The sequence below is a fragment of the Eleutherodactylus coqui genome, chromosome 6 (assembly GCF_035609145.1).
Source record: "Eleutherodactylus coqui strain aEleCoq1 chromosome 6, aEleCoq1.hap1, whole genome shotgun sequence".
Taxonomy (NCBI): Eukaryota; Metazoa; Chordata; class Amphibia; order Anura; family Eleutherodactylidae; genus Eleutherodactylus; species Eleutherodactylus coqui.
The window spans coordinates 208,277,445-208,301,563 of NC_089842.1; the positions used below are offsets into that span (position 1 = coordinate 208,277,445).

Genomic DNA, 24,119 nt, shown 5'->3' on the forward strand with positions numbered 1-24,119 from the left:
AGCAAGCTGAAAGACAATGATGAGCGACAGCATAACGAAAACTGCACTCCATCAAAAGATGGCTTTTGAGCAAATTTTGAGCGTTAATCATTGTGTCTAAATGGGCCTTTATTCTGAGGATAACCAATGAATATTTCACAACTGAACAATTCCTTTAAGGAATATGATGGCCAATCAAAATTAATTTTAAAGTAAATTACGTATGTGTATGAGGCATTTTATTCAATACATTGAAATTTACTTCCTACAGTGAAATGTGGAGGAACTTACTTCACACCCCAAAGAAAAGTATCTTCCCCAAATTACCCCAATAACTATGGCCCAAACATGAATTGTATCTACACAATTACAGGTCCTGTTGGAAAGAGGGTAAGGCTTTCTTTTTTTTTGATTTTTCTAAAGATCCAACAAAGGAATTTCAAAGTATCACTGTTGTTTACGTTCTGGAAATATACACTCTACAAAGTTCACATTTTGCCCATTTGCCTCTGAAACTGATATCAGGTGCTACCAGTTGATAGCTTCTTTATTAGAGAAGAGCGAACGTACTCGTCCGAGCTTGTTCGAGTATTAGCGTGTTCGAGATGCTCGTTACTCGTGACGAGTACCACGCGATGTTCGAGTTACTTTCACTTTCATCTCTGAGACATTAGCGCGCTTTTCTGACCAATAGAAAGACAGGGAAGGCATTACAATTTCCCCCTGCGACGTTCAAGCCCTATACCACCCCCCTGCAGTGAGTGGCTGGCGAGATCAGGTGTCACCCGAGTATAAAAATCGGCCCCTCCCGTGGCTCGCCACAGATTTGTTCTGACATAGAGGAGGGAAAGTGCTGTTGATGCCGGAGCTGCTATAGGGAGAGTGTTAGGAGTATTTTTGGCTTCAAGAACCCCAACGGTCCTTCTTAGGGCCACATCTAACCGTGTGCAGTACTGTGGAGGCTGCTTTTTGCAGTGTTGCACTTTTTTTTTTTTTGTATATCGGCCGTGCAGAGCATTGCGCCCTGCAGTAATTATACATAGTGTAGGGCCAGTAGTGGTGAGGCAGGGACAGAAGACATATATTGTGAGGCAGGGATAGAAGACATATATTGTGAGGCAGGGACAGAAGAAATATATTGTGAGGCAGAGACAGAAGACATATATTTATTGAATATAGGCAGTGGGCCTTTGCTAAAACATTTGGGGAAAAAAATCTATTTGGGCTGCCTGTGACTGTCCTCAGTGTTCTGGGTCTGTGCTGGGTGTAGTTGTCCTACTAATTCATACGCAGCCAGCTAAGTGTTACAGCAGGCTTGCGCAAAATTATTTCCTGTCTCTGTGTTGGCTGTTACATCACATTCCAGTCCACAGTGCAACAGTCTGCAGTTATTTTACATACTCCAGGGCCAGTAGTGGTGACGCAGGGACAGAAGACATATTTATTGAATATAGGCAGTGGGACTTTCCAAAAACATTTTGGGAAAAAAATCTATTTGGGCTGCCTGTGACTGTCCTCAGTATTCTGGGTCTGTAATGGGTGTAGTTGTCCTCCTAATTCATACGCAGCCACCTAAGTGTTACAGCAGGCTTGCGCAAAATTATTTCCTGGCGTTCCGTAAGCGAAGTCAGCCTCCAACCACAGGCCAATAAGCGGCACATTTAATTAGAGCGTTCTGTTTCTGCACTACTGGTAATACACCATGCTGAGGGGTAGGGGTAGGCCTAGAGGACGTGGACGTGGGCGAGGACGCGGAGGCCCAAGTCAGGGTGTGGGCACAGGCCGAGCTCCTGATCCAGGTGTATCGCAGCCGACTGCTGCGGGATTAGGAGAGAGGCACATTTCTGGCGTCCCCACATTCATCTCACAATTAATGGGTCCACTCGGTAGACCTTTATTAGAAAATGAGCAGTGTGAGCAGGTCCTGTCCTGGATGGCAGAAAGTGCATCCAGCAATCTATCGTCCACCCAGAGTTCTGCGCCGTCCACTGCTGCAACTCTGAATCCTCTGGCTGCTGCTCCTCCTTCTTCCCAGCCTCCTCACTCCATTACAATGACACATTCTGAGGAGCAGGCAGACTCCCAGGCCCCTGCCCAGAATGGCCAGCAATGGTTCCTCTCCCACCGGAGGAGTTTGTCGTGACCGATGCCCAACCTTTTGAAAGTTCCCGGGGTCCGGGGGATGAGGCTGGGGACTTCCGGCAACTGTCTCAAGACCTTTCAGTGGGTGAGGAGGACGATGACGATGAGACACAGTTGTCTATCAGTGAGGTAGTAGTAAGAGCAGTAAGTCCGAGGGAGGAGCGCACAGAGGATTCGGAGGAAGAGCAGCAGGACGATGAGGTGACTGACCCCACCTGGTTTGCTACGCCTACTGAGGACAGGTCTTCAGAGGGGGAGGCAAGGGCAGCAGCAGGGCAGGTTGCAAGAGGCAGCGCGGTGTCCAGGGGTAGAGGCAGGGCCAGACCGAATAATCCACCAACTGTTTCCCAAAGCACCCCCTCGCGCCATGCCACCCTGCAGAGGCCGAGGTGCTCAAAGGTCTGGCAGTTTTTCACTGAGAGTGAAGACGACCGACGAACAGTGGTGTGCAACCTTTGTCGCGCCAAGATCAGCCGGGGAGCCACCATCACCAGCCTCACCACCACCAGCATGCGCAGACATATGATGGCCAAGCACCCCACAAGGTGGGACGAAGGCCATTCACCGCCTCCGGTTTGCACCGCTGCCTCTCCCCCTGTGCCCCAACCTGCCACTGAGATCCAACCCCCCTCTCAGGGCACAGGCACTACCGTCTCCTGGCCTGCACCCACACCCTCACCTCCGCTGTCCTCGGCCCCATCCACCATTCTCTGTCAGCGCACCGTCCAGCCGTCGCTAGCGCAACTGTTGGAGCGCAAGCGCAAGTACGCCACCACGCGCTCGCACGCTCAAGCGTTAAACGTGCACATAGCCAAATTTATCAGCCTGGAGATGCTGCCGTACAGGCTTGTGGAAACGGAGTCTTTCAAAAGTATGATGGCGGCGGCGGCCCCGCGCTCCTCAGTTCCCAGTCGCCACTACTTTTCCCGATGTGCTGTCCCAGCCCTGCACGACCACGTCTCCCGCAACATTGTACGAGCCCTCACCAACGTGGTTACTGGCAAGGTCCACTTAACAATGGACATGTGGACAAGCACAGGCGGGCAGGGCCACTATATCTCCCTGACTGTACATTGGGTGAATTTAGTGGAGGCTGGGATAGAGTCAGAGCCTGGGACCGCTCACGTCCTACCCACCCCCAGAATTGCAGGCCCCAGCTCGGTGGTGGTATCTGCGGCGGTGTATGCTTCCTCCACTAAACCACCCTCCTCCTCCTCCTCCTCCTCCTACGCAACCTCTGTCTCGCAATCAAGATGTGTCAGCAGCAGCACGTCACCAGCAGTCGGTGTCGCGCGGCGTGGCAGCACAGCGGTGGGCAAGCGTCAGCAGGCCGTGCTGAAACTACTCAGCTTAGGAGAGAAGAGGCACACGGCCCACAAACTGCTGCAGGGTCTGACAGAGCAGACCGACCACTGGCTTTCGCCGCTGAGCCTCCAACCGAGCATGGTCGTGTGTGACAACGGCCGTAACCTGGTGGCGGCTCTGCAGCTCGGCAGCCTCACGCACATGCCATGCCTGGCCCATGTCTTTAATTTGGTGGTTCAGCGTTTTCTGAAAAGCTACCCACACTTTTCATACCTGCTCGGAAAGGTGCGCCGGGTCAGCGCACATTTCCGCAACTCCAAGACGGACGCTGCCACCCTGCGCACCCTGCAACATCGGTTTCATCTGCCAGTGCACCGACTGCTGTGCAACGTGCCCACACGGTGGAACTCTACGCTCCACATGTTGGCCAGGCTCTATGAGCAGCGTAGAGCTATAGTGGAATACCAACTCCAACATGGGCGGCGCAGTGGGAGTCAGCCTCCTCAATTCTTTACAGAAGAGTGGGCCTGGTTGGCAGACATCTGCCAGGTCCTTGGGAACTTTGAGGAGTCTACCCAGATGCTGAGCGGCGATGCTGCAATCATTAGCATCACCATTCCTCTGCTATGCCTCTTGAGAAGTTCCCTGCAAAGCATAAAGGCAGACGCTTTGCACTCGGAAACAGAGCCGGGGGAAGACAGTATGACGCTGGATAGTCAGAGCACCCTCCTGTTTATATCTCAGCGCGTTAAGGAGGAGGAGGAGCATGAGGAGGATGAGGAGGAGGGGGAAGAGACAGCTTGGCCCCCTGCTGAGGGTACCCATGCTGCTTGCCTGTCATCCTTTCAGCGTGTATGGCCTGAGGAGGAAGAGGAGGATCCTGAAAGTGATCTTCCTAGTGAGGACAGCCATGTGTTGCGTACAGGTACCCTGGCACACATGGCTGACTTCATGTTAGGATGGCCTTTCTCGTGACCCTCGCGTTACACGCATTCTGGCCACTACGGATTACTGGGTGTACACACTGCTCAACCCACGGTATAAGGAGAACCTTTCCACTCTCATACCCGAAGAGGAAAGGGGTTCGAGAGTGATGCTATACCACAGGACCCTGGCGGACAAACTGATGGTAAAATTCCCATCCGACAGCGCTAGTGGCCGAAGGCGCAGTTCCGAGGGCCAGGTAGCAGGGGAGGCGCAGAGATCAGGCAGCATGTACAGCACAGGCTGGGGAACACTCTCTAAGGCCTTTGACAGCTTTCTGGCTCCCCAGCAAGACTGTGTCACCGCTCCCCAGACAAGGCTGAGTCGGCGGGAGCACTGTAAAAGGATGGTGATGGAGTACGTAGCCGATCGCACGACCGTCCTCCGTGACGCCTCTGCCCCCTACAACTACTGAGTGTCGAAGCTGGACACGTGGCCTAAACTCGCGCTGTATGCCCTGGAGGTGCTTACTTGTCCTGCGGCTAGCGTCTTGTCAGAGAGGGTGTTTAGTGCGGCTGGGGGAATCATCACAGATAAGCGTACCCGCCTGTCAACCGACAGTGCCAACAGGCTTACACTCATCAAGATGAACAAAGCCTGGATTTCTCCAGACTTCTCTTCTCCACCAGCGGACAGCAGCGATACCTAAACAATACGTAGGCTGCACCCGCGGATGGAAGCATTGCTCTCTATCACCATCAAAAACGTGGACCTTTTAGCTTCATCAATCTGTGTATAATATTCCTCCTCCTCCTCCTGCTCCTCCTCCTGAAACCTGACGTAATCACGCCGAACGGCCAATTTTTCTGAGGTACATTAGTACTGTTGGTACACCAATTTTTTGGGGCCCTCACCTACAGTGTAATCCAATTAATTTTTTGCACCTGCATTAAAGCTGACATTACATCAGCTGTGCTGAGCACTGCAATGGGATATATTTATGTACCGCCGGTGGCTTCCTGGCACCCACCCATGCTGTCGGTCCACACTGAGTTGTAAATGCATGTGTCCACTTCTAAAGAACCCCAGTCTGACTGGGGCATGCAGTGTGAGCCGAAGCCCACCTGCATTTAATCGGACGTTACCTCAGCTGTGATGGGCACTGCAATGGGATGCATTTATGTACAGCCGGTGGGTTCCAGGGAGCCACCCATGCTGTGGGTGCGCACGGAATTCCCATTGCGGAGTTGTACCTGCCTGTGACTATTTATAAAAAACTGCGGTCTGACTGGGGAATGCAGACACCTTGACAGAATGAATAGTGTGTGGCACATAGGTTCCCCATTGCTATGCCCACGTGTGTAGCTCCTGATGGCGGTGGCACAGGATTATATTTCTCATTGCTTCTGTACAGCATTGTGGGCTATCGCCCCGCCCCTTTTAAAAAGGGTCGCTGCCTAGCCGTGCCAACCCTCTGCAGTGTGTGCCTGCGGTTCCTCCTCATGGCAGATGCACTTATAAATAGATATGAGGGTGGTGTGGCATGAGTGCAGCTGAAGGCTGCGCAGAGACACTTTGGTGTGCGCTGTGGACACTGCGTCGTGCGGGGGGTGGTGGTGGTGGGGGGGGTTTGGCAGCATGTAACCCAGGAGAAGTGGCAGCGGAGTGTCATGCAGGCAGTGATTGTGCTTTGTTGGAGGTAGTGTGGTGCTTAGCTAAGGTATGCATTGCTAATGAGGGCTTTTCAGAAGTAAAAGTTGTTGGGAGGGGGGGGCACTCTTGCCGCTATTGTGGCTTAATAGTGGGACCTGGGAACTTGAGATGCAGCCCAACATGTAGCCCCTCGCCTGCCCTACCCGTTTCTGTGTCGTTCCCATCACTTTCTTGAATTGCCCAGATTTCCACAAACGAAAACCTTAGCGAGCATCGGCGATATACAAAAATGCTCGGGTCGCCCATTGACTTCAATGGGGTTCGTTACTCGAAACGAACACTCGAGCATCGCGAAAAGTTCGTCCCGAGTAACGAGCACCCGAGCATTTTGGTGCTCGCTCATCTCTATTCTTTATGGTTAAAACTGAAATGGATCACACTATGAAAAAATTAGATTGAACAATTAAATTGCTAGATATATAGGTGTCTAACGGTCATTTAATATGGATCGATAAATTGTTTAGTGTAAATGCAAGCAGAAATTCAGTCTATGCTGCATGAAAAATAAACGCTGAATCATCCCATGTGAACAGGCAGTCGTTCATCTATGAACGACTGTCTGTTTTCTGTAAAGGAGGTGGGCATGCTGTAACAATCCTCAACCCACTCCAGCTCCATTCATTAGCGATGATTGTTCCTGTGTAAAGAGATCTGTCCTTCTGTCTGCCTATCTGTCTGTCTGTCTAAAGTAATTTGACCAGTGAATTCTATATTATCTTTTGTTAGACAGTGCCAAGTCAAAAATTGATGCATGAATTATCCACTTGATTCTCCACAACATACACAATGTAATATTATCATACATGCTGCATACCTTATTGATTATTTACATAGAATATAATTGAGTAATTTAATGTAATGTACCAAAATAGTGTTATAATAACATTACCATGTATGATTTTGATCTCTACAGGTTTCCTTGGCTTTTATTGAATTTGATGTGGAGTGGCATTATGGCTGTATATATGATGGTTTAAGTATCACGGATGGTGTCAATCTACGAGGTCCTTTTTGTGGTGAAGGCGCCCCTAAGTTTATCTCTGCTGGGAATTCCATTAAGATGACATTTACTAGTGATGGCAGCCGTCAGCTGAAAGGGTTCCTAGCGGAATATACCTTCAGTGAGTACTACAGTCTCATCTTGATATACTGCATTCCTCAATTAGCACATACTTGCAGATAGATTGTGGCAGTGCAGTTAAGTATTTATTAATAATTTTATGATCTAGAATACAATTTAATATGGCACATAGAATAAGCTTTCTAACATATGTATTTACAGAAGTAATTAAAAGGATTGACTTTGGACAATTCATTTTTGAAAAAGGTCCCTTGACAATCCCCCCTCATGGAATACATAGCAATTGGCTATAATGTATAAGGAATAGAGATGAGCGAGCACCAAAATGCTCGGGTGCTCGTTACTCGGGACGAAATTTTCGCAATGCTCGAGGGTTCGTTTCGAGTGACGAACCCCATTGAAGTCAATGGGCGACCCGAGCATTTTTGTATATCGCCGATGCTCGCTAAGGTTTTCGTTTGTGAAAATCTGGGCAATTCAAGAATGTGATGGGAACGACACAGCAACGGATAGGGCAGGCGAGGGGCTACATGCTGGGCTGCATCTCAAGTTCACAGGTCCCACTATTAAGCCACAATAGCGGCAAGAGTGCCCCCCCCCCTGCACTGTCAGCATAAAGATCGTTCTCCTCTGCCATAGCTGTAACAGCTGTGGCAGAGAAGAATGATGTTTGCCCATTGAATTCAATGGAGCCAGCAATACAGCAGGTTCCACTGAAAGCAATGGGCTGCCGGCGATCGCAGGATGAATTGTCGGGAGGGGCTTAAATATATAAGCCCTTCCCTGCAATTCATCCAGAAATGTGTTACAATAAAAATATATACCGGCGTATAAGGCGACGGGGCGTATAACACGACCCCCCAACTGTCACCTTATACGCCAGCAATGCAGTGGAGCAAAGAATAAAAATCATTACTCACTTCTTCTGACGTTCTGCGCCGCTCCTGCAGGCTGTCGCTCCCTCCCGGTCCACGGCAGAGCATTTCTTTCTGGATGCAGGGCTTGAAATCCCCGCCTCCAGAAACACAGCCAATCACAGCCATTTAATGACCTCATTGTCATTGGCTGTGATTGGCTGAAGGCACGTGTGTTTCTGGAGGCGGGGATTTAAAGCCCTTCGTAGAGAAATCAATGCTCTGCCGGGAATCAGGAGGGAGCGGCAGCCTGCAGCAGCGCCGCAGAACGTCAGAAAAAGTGAGTAATGATTTTTATTCTTTGCTCCACTGTATTGCTGGCGTATAAGGTGACAGTTGGGGGGTCGTCTTATACGCCCCCTCGCCTTATACGCCGGTATATATTTTTATTGTAACACATTTCTGGATGAATTGCAGGGAAGGGTTTATATATTTAAGCCCTTCCCGACAGTTCATCCCCGCGCACGCCAGCAGCCCATTGCTTTCAGTGGAACCTGCTGTATTGCTGGCTCCATTGAATTCAATGGGCAAACATCGTTCTTCTCTGCCACAGCTGTTACAGCTGTGGCAGAGAAGAATGATTTGTCTTCTATATGTTCTCAATGGGGTCGGCGCTGCGATCTGCGATTTCTATGGCCTTAAGAAGGACCGTTGGGGTTCTTGAAACCTAAAATACTCCTAACACTCTCCCTATAGCAGCTCCACCAAGATACCACTTTCCCTGAACTAATGTCAGAATGCATCTGTGGCGAGCCGCGGGAGGGGCAGATTTTAATACTCGGGTGACACCTAATCTCGTCAGCCACTCACTGCAGGGGGGTGGTATAGGGCTTGAACGTTGCAGGGGGAACTTGTAATGCCTTCCCTGTCTTTCTATTGGCCAGAAAAGCGCGCAAATTTCTCAGGGAAGAAAATGAAAGTAACCCGAACACCGCGTGGTACTCGTTACGAATAACGAGCATCTCGAACACCCTAATACTCGAACGAGTATCAAGCTCGGATGAGTATGCTCGCTCATCTCTAATGAGGAAACTTAAAAATAAGTGTCTAATTTCCATTCAGCACCATCACAGTGGAAAAATACATCATATAGTGCTCAATTAAATCAATTTATTGACTGTGTACTGTAAGACAGACAGATTTGCCAAAATTGGAGAATAATTTTGTAACTGCTTTCAACTCAATCCATGAAATTAATCACAGATAGGGAAATATAAAAACAAACAATCTCTGAAAATGACCATAAACTTACGGATACAAGAGGGCAAATCTGTGCACCACCTCAGCATGCAGGCAGCCATACTGCCAAATAAGGGAGCCAGTTACACCTGTGGAAGACACCGATGAGACAGCCACTCATACAACCTCTTAATATGGGGGGGGGGAGAGTAGATACAAAGTGCCAGACCATTCTGATACATGTAGTGCACCATGCAGACTAGCAAACTATTAATGACGCCATAATGGTTCGGTGAGTTGCCCTGGACCTCAAAAAGTGAACCACATTGGTACTGTCAACCTGGGCTCCCCCGACATCTAAAAGCCGCACTGCATGTGAATAATACATAATTAATGTGAGGTATTAGTTGGACTTTGGCCAAAATACTTGAGCTCATAAGCCAATCGTCAAGGCTCCTCACATTTTGTGAGTCCCTACACTAATCTAAATGTATCACAGAAAGGGAAATAAAAAAACAATCACTGAAAACGGCCATATACTTACTGATACAGTAAAGCAAATATGTGCACCACCTCAGCATGCAAGCAGCCAAATGCCAAACTGCCGTTCTGTGATACATTTAGACAAACATAGAGAAAAAAAAACATAACCCTGTCCCCATAATGCATAAGAAGGGATACAGTGTCCAAGCTGCCCCCCCCCCCCAATCCATCTCCACCTTCTCCACTATGTTAACCTTTTAACGAACACATATACGTTGGTAGTGCGTTAGAAGCTCAGTGTAGGTGCTCAGCTGTCAAATTATAACCGGACACTTGCTCTAATAGCAAGGATAGAAAAGAATTTTAATTCCCAATATTTAATCGCAGTCAGTGCAACCACAGGATGTAAAAAGAAGACAGAGGGAGGGGTCTCGCTTCGTCACCTATTGGACCCCTGCAATGTGATTGCGGGGTCTCAATAGGTTGCTATGGCACATAAAGGCTTGACTATAGCCTCCGGGTCTGCCAGCTACGGTGACCTATAAGGCTCAGTCTCTGAAGTATAGTAGTATATTGGAAGATTAAAAAATATGCAGATATTCAAGTCCCCCTAATTTGGGACAAAATAAAGACATTAAAGTATAAAAAAAAAGTTTTAAAAAAATGTAAAATTAATTTTGTCTTTCCCCCTTTACTATGTAAAAAAAAATCACATATGTGGTATTGCTCTGTTTGCAATGACCTAGAGAAAAAAGGTTAGTTCATTGTTTAACCCAGACAGTGTGCACCATGAAAAAAATGGCAAAAATAGCAAATTTTGCCTATTTATCCTTACAAAAATAGAGTAGTGCAGTGCAATTAAGTATTCATTAATGAGTTATTCCAAGCAAAATGTAATATTTCATGTTATATACAATTATTCACATACAAGACACCTTACAATATACTTACCCTATGAAGATGCAGTTGTTTGTTTCCCTGCTACGCCCATCATATGACCCAAGAAGCAGCATTTTAAGGGCTTCTGACGACCTCTGTGATCATGTACATGGAGGTTTGGGTTCTCCGCAGACTTCGAGCTTCATTCCTGTAGCAACGTCTTCTCTGATGTCAGCGCTACAGATGCAAGAAGTATCTTCAGAATCTGGGAATGTTCAGTCAGAATGCAGGGTCGGAAAGATTGCCCATGTCCAGCGCTTGTAGAGCAATGAAGGGTGTCTCATGAGTGCATATGCCGACAATATCAACCAGAGGCTACAAGTGACTGGCAGTCCTCCCTGCAAAGCCCTAGAAAGGTGGTGAAGGAGGGGATATGCAGCTTTTTCAAACAGAGACCTGGGAAGGAGGGGGTGTGCAGGTCTGGGGAGGAGAGGGTGTGGAGCTCTGGGGAGGAAGGGGCGTGTGTCTGACCAGTGTGTACACTGAGGGCTCATGGGAATTAAAGAGGAAAGCAGGAGGAAGTGACTTTACTGAGGTTGGGCATGTAAACAAACAAGCATCAGGCTGCAGGATCAAGAGATAGCAGTAAGACATGAAAAAACAAGATAAAAGGTATTAGGAGGTGTTTATTGCGTTTATTGCTATATCAGGATAGGTTTAGATGAAAAGTCACTTTGTGACTGTAAGACCCCTTTTTATTTTATAATCCAAAATACGGTTTAATATGACATATTAAATGACCTTTTTTAAATATCTATTTGCAGAAGTAATTAAAGGGATTGTTGACTTTTTTTATAATCTATTTTTAGTGAAAGGTCCCTTGACAATAAGCAAATCACAACATATCCCCCTCATGCCATACATAATAAACAGCTATAATCTGTGAGGAAACTGGTCAGTAAGAGCCCAATTACCTTTCAGCACCATTACAGGAGAAAATGTCTCACATAGTGCTCAATTAAATCAATTTATTGACTATGTACTGCAAGACACACAGGAGATACGTTTTGTAACTGCTTTGAACTCAGTCCATGAAATGAGGATCATTCCCTCTTTTACAATATCTCAAAATTCTCTACTAGGGTAGATACAAATTTGTTTCCTAAACTAGACTTTTTTAAATGGGTGGTCCCTTTGCACAATCCTTTTTTGTTGGATTGGAATGTGGATAATATGAAGTTATATGGCAAAAAGTTCTTGATAGTAACATAGTTCGTTAGGCCGAATGAAGACAATGTCCATCTAGTCCAGCCTGTCTATCCTCCTGTGTTGATGCAGAGGAAAGCAAAAATCCCCAAGAGCAGAAGCCGATTTGCCCTTTTGGGGAAAAAATTCCTTCCCGACTTTCTAATGGCAATCAAACTGTTCCCTGGATCAACCCCTAATAGTTCCTACCTGCCTGTATACCCGGATTAACAATTAACCTAAGATTTATATCCTGTAATATCCTTCCTCTCCAGAATGACATCAATTCCCCTTTTAAACTCCTCTATTGATTTTTGTCATCACCACTTCCTCCGGCAGAGAGTTCCACAGTCTAACTGCTTTTACAGTAAAGAACCCCTTTCTATGTTGGTGATGAAACCTGCTTTCCTCTGAACGTAACGGATGCCCTCTTGTTACCGTCGTAGTCCTGGGTATAAACAGATCATGGGAGAGATCCTTGTATTGTCCCCTCATGTATTTATACATAGTTATTTGATCACCCTTTAGCCATCTTTTTCTAGAGTAAATAATCCCAATTTGGATAACCTCTCTGGGTATTCCAGTCCCATCATTCCATGTATCAGTTTAGTTGCTCTTCTTTGAACCCCTCCAGTACTGCAGCATTTTTTCTGAGCACCGGTGACCAGAACTGTGCGCAGTATTCCATGTGGGGCCTGACTAGTGCCTTGTATAATGGAAGGATAATGTTCTCATCCCTTGACCCTATACCTCTTTTAATACACCCCAAGACTTTATTTGCCTTTGCAGCAGCTGACTGGCATTGGTCACTACAGTTAAGTCTACTATCTACTAGTACCCCCAGGTCCTTTTCCATATCACTTTTCCCTAGTGGTACCCCATTAAGTGAATATTGGTGATATCCATTTTTGCTGCCCATGTGCATAATCTTACATTTTTCAATACTGAACTTCATTTGCCATTTTTCTGCCCAAGCCCCCAGTTTATCTAGGTCCTTTTGTAGCCGTACCTTGTCCTCTGTTGCATTAATTATATTGTACAATTTTGTGTCATCTGCAAATATTGATATTTTGCTGTGCAGTCCCTCTATCAGGTCGTTGATAAATATATTGAACAGAATGGGGCCTAATACTGAACTCTGTGGCACACCACTAGTGACTGTAGTCCAATCAGAGTACAAACCATTTATTACCACCCTCTGCTTTCTATCATTGAGCCAATTCTTTACCCAATTACACACGTTTTCAACCAATCCGAGCTGCCTCATTTTGTATATTAGCCTATTATATGGCACTGTGTAAAAGGCTTTAGAGAAGTCCAGATATACGAGATCAATAGATTCTCCCAGGTCCAGCTTAGAGCTTACTCCATCATAGAAACTGAACAGATTTGTCTGATATGAGCGACCCTTCATGAATCCATGCTGGTGAGGAGTTATTCCCTTGTTCTCCTTGAGGTACTCATCAATGGCGTCTCTCAGAATCCCCTCGAAAAGTTTTCCCATTATGGAAGTGAGACTTACTGGCCTGTAGCTACCAGGCTCACTTTTGGTCCCCTTTTTGTAAATTGGAACCACGTTGGCAATGCACCAATCCAATGGCACAACACCAGTCTTGATAGTGTCTAGAAATATTAGATATAGTGGCCTAGCTATCTCGTCACTTAGTTCCCTTAGTATCCTTGGATGTATTCCATCTGGGCCTGGTGATTGGTTGATTTTAGTCTTCTTTAATCGCTTCCGCACTTCCTCTTGTGTTAGGTATGACATATTTTGTGAGGGGTTCATTTTATTCCCCTGCATCTCGTGTGGCATTTCCTTTTCGTTTGTGAATACACTTGAAAAGAAACTGTTTAATAGACTTGCCTTCCCTCCATCATCTTCAATGATTTCTCCTGCATTATTTGTTAAAGGGCCAGTGCTCTCTCTGCAAATCCTTTTGCTGTTAATATAGTTGAAAAATAGTTTCGGGTTGTTTTTGCTCTCTTTGGCGATCAGTCTTTCTGCCTCCTCCTTGGCAATTTTGATCTTATCTTTGCATATTTTGTTTTTTTCCCTGTACGATTTTAGCACTTCTTAGCTGCCTTCTTGCTTTAGTAGCTTGAACGCTTTCTTTTTTTCCCCTCGTCATCCTGACAGCATACACATGGAGGTTGTCTGCTGGACACCTGTTGGGACAGGAAGCGGAAAATACAAAAGGCAACTCCCACCACCGGCTCACCAGTGTCTTCCTGTCCCTACAGGACAGTCCAAGCGGGCCTCCAGGTGTATGCTGGAGGTGAATGAAGAAAGAAGACTCCCATGCAGCCTGTCCGCCCGTGGGGGGACGACCCTCTGTTCGGGCTGGCAGGGCTTGCGCGGGTGAGACCCTACGAGGGGACCCTCACCCGCAAGATCTACCCAGCACTGTTCCCCCAGTGGGAAAATCCTCCCCCGGTACGCTGCCCAGTGGGGTTGTTGTACCGGTAGGAAGCAGCCCCGGTACCTGCAGGCTCGGACGCCGGTGTCTCCAGGGATCCACGTCTAGAGAGGTATGCCAGCAGCGCTCGGGGCGGTCCGTTCGGCGTGAGCGCGGCACCATATGTGTCTCCTAGGCGGCGGGTCCGGTCGGCATTTCCTCGTGTGTGCTGGTCGGCGTGCGTCCCCACGGGAGTGCTGGTCGTCGGCGTCCCAGTGTATGCGGCGTATCCCCCGGGTCCGGCGTGGCGGCATGACGTCAGCGCGGCCGCGTCACGGGGGGCGGGGCCTCACTTAAAGGGGGCGTGTCGGCGCCAAATTTGAAAATTTAAAAGGACTGGATTCCTCTGCATCTCTCCTGTCTGCACCTTACTGAAGATGTCAGCCAGAGAGGACACTGAAAGCAGCCTGCTGGTGAGTAGACTGCTTTGGGAGTACAGGGGAGGGAGGATTGAGACATCAGGATCTACTGCTGGAAGTCCTTTTTGCTGTCTCCGTCTCTTAGGACAGAGATGCACAAAAGGTTAGAGAGGGAGAGTGCGCAAATGTCCAGTTTGCTTGCGGTGGCTAGAAGAGGGCCACACCAAGCCACTATGCGTGGACTGTGCGGAGAAGGTGATCCGCGAAGAGGGTTCCTCGGGCATGTCGGACATCCGATCCATGATCCGCGAGGAGATTAAAGCCTCACTCTCATCTCTTTCTCTGCCGCCCCCCACGAAAAGGGTAAGGCGGGGACGAATGGAAGAGTCAGACTCTGAAGAGGTCCTAGAAGATTCTCCTTCAGAATCCATGCCGCCCATGGAGGATGCAAGGAAGTATTTCTTTTCATCGGCGGACTTGGGTCAGCTGTTAACTGCAGTCCGGCGCACCATGCAGGTGGAGGAAGAGGTGCCACAGCAGTCATCCTTTCAGGATAGCCTGTTCCGGGGACTCCTACCACAGCCAAAACCGTCATTTCCAGTTAATGACATTTTAAAACAGCTGATCCTGACAGAGTGGAAACAGGCAGATCAGAAATTCTTCCTGTCCAAGGAATTCAAGGATCGGATGGTCTTCACACCAGAAGATATCGAGTTCCTAGAAACCGTCCCTAAGGTGGATCTGGCGGTCGCCAGGGTCTCAAAAAAAGCAGCCCTCCCCTTTGAGGACATTTCCCAACTGCGGGATCCACTAGATACCAGAGTGGATTCTGCGATGAAAAAGGCTTGGGAGACCGCGGCCCTGACCGTCAAAGCCAACATCACGGCCACATCTGTGGCGAGATCTATGTCGGTCTGGTTAGACCAACTCCAGACGCTGATTTCTCAGAGGGGCTCTAGGGAGGACATCTCCAGCTGCCATCCCCTCCTCCAGCAGGCAACCGGCTTCCTGGCAGACGCCTCTGTGGAGTCAGTGAGGTTCGGGGCCCGTTCAGCAGCCCTCTCGAACACAGCCAGGAGGGCTGTCTGGGTTAAGGCCTGGACAGGAGATAACGCCTCCAAGAATAGACTCTGTTCCCTGCCCTTCCAAGGACACAGAATCTTCGGGCCTTCCTTGGATACTCTCCTAGAGAAGGCATCGGATAAGAGCCAGGGACTACCATCGGAGAAATCGTTTAAACGGCCTTCCTCCTCTTACCCTCCTCCTTTTGCTCCCTCTAGAGCATACAAGGGGAAAGGAAAAACCGGACGCTGGTCCTATCCCAAAGGCGGAAAGGGTGAGAATCCGCCTTCCCGGATCCTACAAGTAGGGGGAAGACTGAAGGGGTTCGCCCTTAGATGGAGTGAGGTGACCTCCAATCCCTGGGCCTTACGCCTAGTCTCGGATGGCTACAAAATTGAATTTTCCTCCCCTCCTTCCCGGAGGTTCGTGGTCACCCCCTGCCAGTCACCTGTGTCTGCTCAGGCCCTCCAGTTGGGGGTGCAAGAGCTGTTGTCCCTAGGGGCCATCACTCAGGTTCCCGCAGAAGAACTATTCAAGGGGTGCTACTCCCCTTGTTCCTAATCAAAAAACCCAACGGATCCTATAGAACTATAATTAATCTGAAATTCCTGAATAAATCTATCGCATATCAAAGATTTAAAATGGAATCTGTGCGGTCAGCAATCCCCCTAATTGCGGCGGATAGTGTCATGGCCACCGTGGACTTAAAGGACGCATATTACCATGTCCCTATACACATAGATTCCCAGCGGTTTCTGCGGTTTGCCCTGGTGATAGATGGCTCTGTCTCTCACTTTCAATTTACGTGCCTGCCGTTCGGGATTTCCTCCGCACCCCGGGTGTTCTCCAAACTGGTGTTAGAGATGGTGGCGGCACTAAGGACTGACAAGGTGTTGATTGTCCCATACCTCGACGATTTCCTGATTATAGCAGGATCGGCTTCAGAACTCCAGTTCCAGGCCAACCTCACACCGTCTGTTCGAGTCGTTAGGCTGGATCATCAACTCCTCTAAATCCAGTCTTCTGCCCGAGCAGAAGAAAAAATTTCTGGGAGTGATTCTGGACTCACACCATCAGTGCTCATCCCTTCCCCTAGAAAGGCAAAAAAAACAAAACAAAAAAAAACGATCCAGGATGAGTGTCGGGCACTTTCTCTAACCACTGAAGTCTCCCTTAGGAGAGGCATGAGGGTCCTCGGCCTCATGACATCTTGCATCAGGGTAGTCCCTTGGGCCCAGTTACATTGTAGAACCCTCCAAGACTTTATCCTAAACAACTGGGATAAATCCCCCGCCTCCCTGGATCGGAAAGTCGTCCTTACCTACAAGATAAAATCCTCCTTGGAATTGTGGATGTCTATCTCCAACCTTGCCATAGCCACGGCTTGGTACCCCGCATCCCCAGTATCCATCTCTACTGACGCAAGTGCAACTGGTTGGGGGGCCCACTTAGGCCGTCATTACGTCCAAGGGGGCTGGAACTGGGAGGAAGCTGCTCAATCCTCCAACTACAAAGAACTTTGCGCTGTCTGGAAGGCCATTCGGGGCCTCGAGACAGAGATCAGGGGTAGACACATTAAGATCTTTTCGGATAACATAACAACTGTGTCCCTCATCCGCCACCAGGTATCCACGCGGAACCCCCGACTCCAAGACCTGGCGGCGAAAGTTCTCTGGTGGATAGAGCAGTGGACGCCTTCCGTCACAGCGTACCACGTAAGGGGCCCAGAGAACTCCATGGCGGACCATCTCAGCCGCAGGACGATAGACCCCGGGGAGTGGACTCTACATCCACACGCATTCCAGCTAATTTTAGAGAGATGGGGGACACCCAAGGTGGACTTGTTCGCCTCTCGGGAGAACACCAAGTGTCCCCGGGTTTTCTCCAGGGGAGCAGACGGGGGCTCCCTGGGAATAGATGCACTATCCCAGGCCTGGAATTGGGACCTTGCATACGCCTTCCCGCCTATCCCCCTGATTCCTCGGGTCCTAAGGAAAGTTCAGGAGTCCCTAGGCTCCGTTATCCTGGTGGCCCAATTCTGGCCCAAGAGACCCTGGTTTCCGCTCCTGGCCGCTCTCTCGACACAGGAGCCTCTACATCTGCCGCAGAAAGACGACCTCCTTGAGCAGGGTCCCCTGATATGCCCAAAGGTCCGACAGTTCAGACTGGCGGCCTGGAAGTTGAGCGGGTAAAATACCTGAGCCAGGGCCTATCAGGGAGGGTGACCACTACGTTATGTGAGAGCCTCAAAAAATCCACCAGGAAAATATACTCCAGGGTGTGGGATACCTGCTCTAGGTGGTTGGGGCATAGCATACATGACCTCCAACAGCCCGACATTAACAAAATACTGGAGTTCCTACAGGATGGGTTGGACATGGGGCTAAGACCTGGTACCCTTAAGGTCCAGGTGGCTGCCCTTGGGGCCTTCTTCAACTTCCCCTTAGGCGACCATAGGCTAATTAAGAAATACCTGAAAGGGGCAGTCAGACTCCACCCCTTTATAAGGGAAACCATGCCCCCCTGGGACCTGAACCTTGTTTTGCAGGCCCTGGAAGATCTATCAGTAAAGATCCTCTCCTATAAAGATGCCTTTCTAGTTGCCATCACATCCGCCAGACGGATCGGGGAGATCCAATCCCTCTCTATTAGGCCCCCTTACATGACCACCTTCCCAGATAAAATAGAGTTCAGGCCTGACCCCTTTTTCCAACCGAAAGTTCTCACAGACTTCCACAGAGAACAGCGAATAGTACTTCCCTCCTTCTGCCAAGAACCCCGTAACACCACGGAACAGAGGTTCCATAATCTAGATGTTAGACGAGCAGTCCTGAAGTATTTGGAGGTCACACATTCCTTAAGGAAGTCTAACAATCTCTTTATTCAATTTCAGGGTCCACGCAGAGGAGGGGCCGCTACTAAGGACTCCTTAGCGCGTTGGGTCAGGAGGGCCATAGAAGAGGCATACAGATCCCAGGGGATCCCACTCCCGGGCGACGTTAGAACCATTCCACTAGGGTGGTCGCTTGTTCCTGGGCGGAGAGAGCCCAGGCGACAACCGACGAGATCGGCAGAGACCTGCCACATGGTCGAGCACTCATACCTTCACTAAACACTATCGCCTGGACCTGGGGGCCAGCCGTGATATGGCCTTTGGGCGGAAGGTGCTACAGGCGGTGGTCCCTCCCTAAAGCCCTTGGTCGTTGGCATTCCTCCATGTGTATGCTGTCAGGATGACGAGGGGAAGACAGGAATTAGGTCCTACCTGTTAATTCCTTTTCTTGAAGTCATCCTGACAGCATAGGGACTTTTCCCTCCCCTTGAGTTAATTTTACGTGAAGTAACGTATTGTACTATGATTGCTGTATTAAAAATGATTGGTTAAGCAAAGCCGGGTCACTGTAGTTATTTGGTACACACTGGTGAGCCGGTGGTGGGAGTTGCCTTTTGTATTTTCCGCTTCCTGTCCCAACAGGTGTCCAGCAGACAACCTCCATGTGTATGCTGTCAGGATGACTTCAAGAAAAGGAATTAACAGGTAGGACCTAATTCCTGTCTTTTCATTTATTGCCCCTCTTACAGTCTTGTCGAGCCACATTGGTTTCCTTTTAGTTGAGATTCTTTTATTTTTAAAGGGAATGAACTGCTCACATGAGGTGATTAGGATCCTTTTAAACTTTTCCCATTTGTCCTCTGTACTGTTATTTTTGAGGATGTTGTCCCAATTAATGTTGCCAATAGCAGTTCTAAGCTGATCAAATTTTGCTTTACTAAAGTTTACTTTATTTGTCGCTCCCTGATAAGGCTTCCTATTGAATGACAGCTGGAAGTTGATTATATTGTGGTCACTGTTCCCCAAGTGCTCCTCAACCTGTACCTCCTTTATCCGTTCCGGTTTGTTAGTTAGTACTAGGTCCAGAATGGCCCTCCCTCTTGTTGGTTCCTGCACTAGTTGGTTCAGGTAATTATCTTTAATTACTCTCAAGAACTTATCACCCCTAGGAGATTTGCAGGTTTCGTTCTCCCATGTTATATCTGGATAATTAAAGTCCCCCATGATTATTACTTCATTGCATTTTGACACCTCTTCTATCTGCCTTAATAGTAAGTTTTCAGTTTCTTCTATTGCTTTTGGTGGTCTATAGAAAACCTGTATCAGGATTTTGTTATTTTTTCCTCCCTGTGTTTCTACCCACAGAGATTCCACCTGTTCTTCTCCTACTCCTATATCCTCCCGTAGCCTCGGCTTTAATTTCGATTTGACGTACAGACATACCCCTCCCCCTTTCTGGTTCCTTCGGTCTCTTCTGAAGAGATTGTACCCCTGCAAATTCGCTGACCAATCGCACTTATCATCAAGCCATGTTTCCGTTATTCCGACTATATCATAATTTTCATCGGCCATTCTCGCTTCAAGCTCACCCACTTTACCAATCAGACTTCTTGCATTCGTGGTCATACAATATATATATAGTTTTTTTTGTTTTTAAAATTTGTTTTGTTGCTATTTGTACTTATGGCTGATCTATCAGTTCTAACTGTACTAAACCCACCCCCAGCCTGTCCCTGCAGTAGAGCCTGTAGCTGACAGCAAAGTCAGCCCAGTTCTCCAGGAACCCAAATTCCTCCTTCTTACACCAACTCCGGAGCCACTTGTTTACCTCCCTAAGATCCTGCTGCCTTTCTAGTGTGGCTTTAGGTGCAGTTAGTATTGGACCCTAAGCTTGGACCCTAGGTCCCTGAAATCTATTTTAAGGGCCCTCCATTGACCTCTAATTTGTTCATTGGCGCCAACGTGCAACATGACTGCTGGATCCTCACCAGCCCCTACCAGTAATCTGTCAATCCGATCCGCAATGTGTCGAACTGGAGCGCCAGGAAGACAACACACCGTTCGACGATCCCAGTCTTTATGCCAGATTACCCTATCTGTCCCCATTATAATTGAGTCCCCCACCACTAGGACCTGTCTAGCCTGCCCTACGCTCCCCGTCCCCTTCTCACTGGAGCAGTCATCCCCCTGGCGTTCAGAGGGCATGTCATGCTGCAGCGGTACTGGCTCTGTAATGGCATCCCCCTCAGCTGCCAACTTTGCAAACTTGTTGGGTTGTGCCAGTTCAGGACTAGCCTCCCTGGTTCTCTTCCCTCTACCCCTCCTTCTTTCTGTCACCCAGCTGGCTGCCTGCTTCCCCTGCTTTTCCGTACCACCATCTGCCCCCGCCTCTACCCCAGCGAGTGCCTGCTCAGTGAGCACCAAACTCCTTTTCATGATGTCAATGGCTCTCAGTGTTGCCAGTTGCCCATTTAGATCCAGGATTTAGGCTTCTAAATGTGCGACGTGCACGCATCTTGCACAACAGTATGCACCCTCGATCGGCTGATCAAGGACCGCATACTGCATACAATTTACTTGTGAAAGTAGTGAAGATAGACTTGTTTACACTCCGCTGACACGCTGCCGCCTCTGCGCAACCGCTGACCCGCTGCCGCCTCTGCGCAACCGCTGACCCGCTGCTGCCTCTGCGCAACTGCTGACCCGCTGCCGCCTCTGCGCAACCACTGACCCGCTGCCGCCTCTGCGCAGCCGCTGACCCGCTGCCGCCTCTGCGCAGCCGCTGACACGCTGCCGCCTCTGCGCAGCCACTGACACGCTGCCGCCTCTGCGCAGCCGCTGACACGCTGCCGCCTCTGCGCAGCCGCTGACACGCTGCCGCCTCTGCGCAGCCGCTGACACGCTGCCGCCTCTGCGCAGCCGCTGACACGCTGCCGCTGACCACTGCCACTCACACGCTGCCGCTGACCACTGCCACTCACACGCTGCCGCTGACCACTGCCACTCACACGCTGCCGCTGACCACTGCCACTCACACGCTGCCGCTGACCACTGCCACTCACACGCTGCCGCTGACCACTGCCACTCACACGCTGCCGCTGACCACTGCCACTCACACGCTGCCGCTGACACGCTGCCACTCACACGCTGCCGCTCACTTGCTGCCGCCTCTGCGCAACTGCTCACCCACAAAAAAATGTATTTTTATTTTTTCCCACAGACACACACACACAGAAGACACAACTAGGACACACTAGATACACAGAAGACACACACTTAGATTCACACACACTGAAAATACTTATCGGCTCTTGTTGCAGCTCCTCCACTCCACCTGGTGACGTCACCTGCTCTCCCGGCGGCCGCTCTCTCTGCCCTCCTGCCGCTCAGGTACCTGCTGCTCCGCTGTTCTCTGCTCCGCTTCTGCCGCGCTCTCCTCGGACAAACCTCCTGCCGGCGCTGGACTCCTGGTGGCTTCCAAGCGCCTGCTCCTGCTCCGCTCCGATCCCTTCTGCCCCCTGCTCCTGCTTCAGCTCCCGCTTCTGCCTCGGTGCGCTCGCTGCTGCTACCGGCCATCACTGTGGAAATTACATAGATCCTATTGAAATCTACAGGCTATCATTATACTGCTCTGGGTTATCCAGAGCGAAAGATGATCTATGTAGTTTCTCTCCACTCTTGCTACTATGTATGTATCTTTTTAAAAACATTTTTGTATGTTTTTTTATATATATCATACAAAACCTATGAAAAACCTTTTTTTTAAAATAAAATAGTTTACATGTTTTACACAATTGATTATTACTTCATTGTACTTCCATTAATAATATTGAGGGGGAAAGCATGCAAAGAATTAGTGATTTTTTTCTTTTTCCAAAATACAAACCACGACAATAAAATAAGTAAACTTTCAAAAACATCTAGGGAGATAAATAAGACAGAACCTCACCCCCATAATATATAAGAAGGGGTTCACTGCCCAAGCTGCTCCTCCACTGCAGCTCCACCCTCTTCACTATGCTAAATTTTGTTTATAATTTTCTATAGTTTAGGCCAACATGCCCGAAATATATCAGATTCACAAAGTTTGTAATTTCCATGATATTGAATACATTTCAAGAGAATTACCCAATCCATGCTTTTGGCCCACATTCTAAGTAAGCATGAGGACTTTATCTTTATCTGGTTTCTCAGAATTAAATTACTTTGAGAAAAGAGATTTTGGTATAGAGATTTTTTTCCTAGAGCAAGACAGTTCTGAAATTTAAATGATTTATTAAATACAAATGAACCAGTTCACTTTTTTGTGACCTAAATCTGAAGATCTATAACCTACCATGCAAAGTCTTGAGGGGGTATAATTCTATCTGTGTAGGAAAAATAACTGAAATTCTATAGCTAAAATTAACTCTACGGCCTCCGGTATCCAAATTTCATTTAAGTTGAAAACCTGGCAAAGATTCTTTAGTATACACTTTAGGCAAAGTTTTCTACATTGGATTTTTGTCTTGTGACAGAAATCCCAAATGAAAAGAAAGTGCATCTCAATATGACAATCCTTGCATTTGCTTACATTTACCATATAAAGTACTAGTTGATAGACCCGGCTTCGCCCGAGTAAATTTAGTGCTGGTGTTTATCTGGTGTTCACACGGAAAATCTTATGAAATCGTCATTACTTTAGAGATACCGAGGAAAAAATTATATTCACCATTTTGCATGGTTCTTTGCGTTACCCAGGAAATCCACAAGGAGGTGACCATGCGACGTTTCCTTTATTTAAAATATCAGGAAATGAGAGAATTAGATTCCGTACGTAAAATTTGGATGCTAATTCTTTTGCGCTTAGAATTGAAAAATTGAGTTGAAACCTATTAACTTTTCCTATTTATGACATAATCAATGCTCGTGCCAAATTTCAAGTTTCTATGACACCGGGAAGTGAGAGATTTAGATTCCGTAATGTAAATTTGGACGCTAATTCCTTTGCGCTTTAAATTGAATAATCGAGTTAGGACCCATTAACTTTTCCTATTTATGACATAATCAATGCCTGTACTAAATTTCACATTTCTATGACATCGAAAAGTGGGAGAATTAGCTTCCGTACGTAAAATTTTGTCGCTAATTCTTTTGCTCTAGAATTAAATAATCGAGTTGAGACCCTATAACTTTTGCTATTTATGACATAATCAATGTTCATGTTAAAATTTAAAGTTTCTATGACATCACGAAGTGAGAGAATTAGATTATGTACGTAAAATTTAGATGCTAATTCTTTTGCGCTAGAATTGAATAATCGACTTGGGACCCATTAACTTTTCCTATTTATGACATAATCATTGCTCGTGCCAAATTTTATGTTTCTGCGACATCGGGAAGTTGGAGAATTAGTGGCGAGTCAGTGAGTCAGTCAGCCAGGCAGGCAGTCAGTCAGTGAGTCAGTAAGGGCTTTCCTCTTTATATACTGTGTATATATATATATATATATATATATATATATATATATATATATAATATATAGATGACATCAGAAAGTGAGAGAATTAGATTCCGTACGTAAAA

The 24,119-nt window shown here is 47.8% G+C and overlaps 1 protein-coding gene across 2 annotated transcripts in view; it reads left to right on the forward strand.

The window, feature by feature from the left end:
* The window catches only part of LOC136631583 (embryonic protein UVS.2-like), a 167,935-nt gene that overhangs the window by 39,690 nt on the left and 104,126 nt on the right, over nt 1-24,119 (forward strand). For both annotated transcript variants that reach the window (XM_066605867.1, XM_066605868.1), the window contains exons 11-12: nt 251-369; nt 6,977-7,184. In XM_066605867.1, coding sequence (XP_066461964.1) covers nt 251-369; nt 6,977-7,184 — 327 coding nt within the window. The remainder of the gene's footprint in view (nt 1-250; nt 370-6,976; nt 7,185-24,119) is intronic.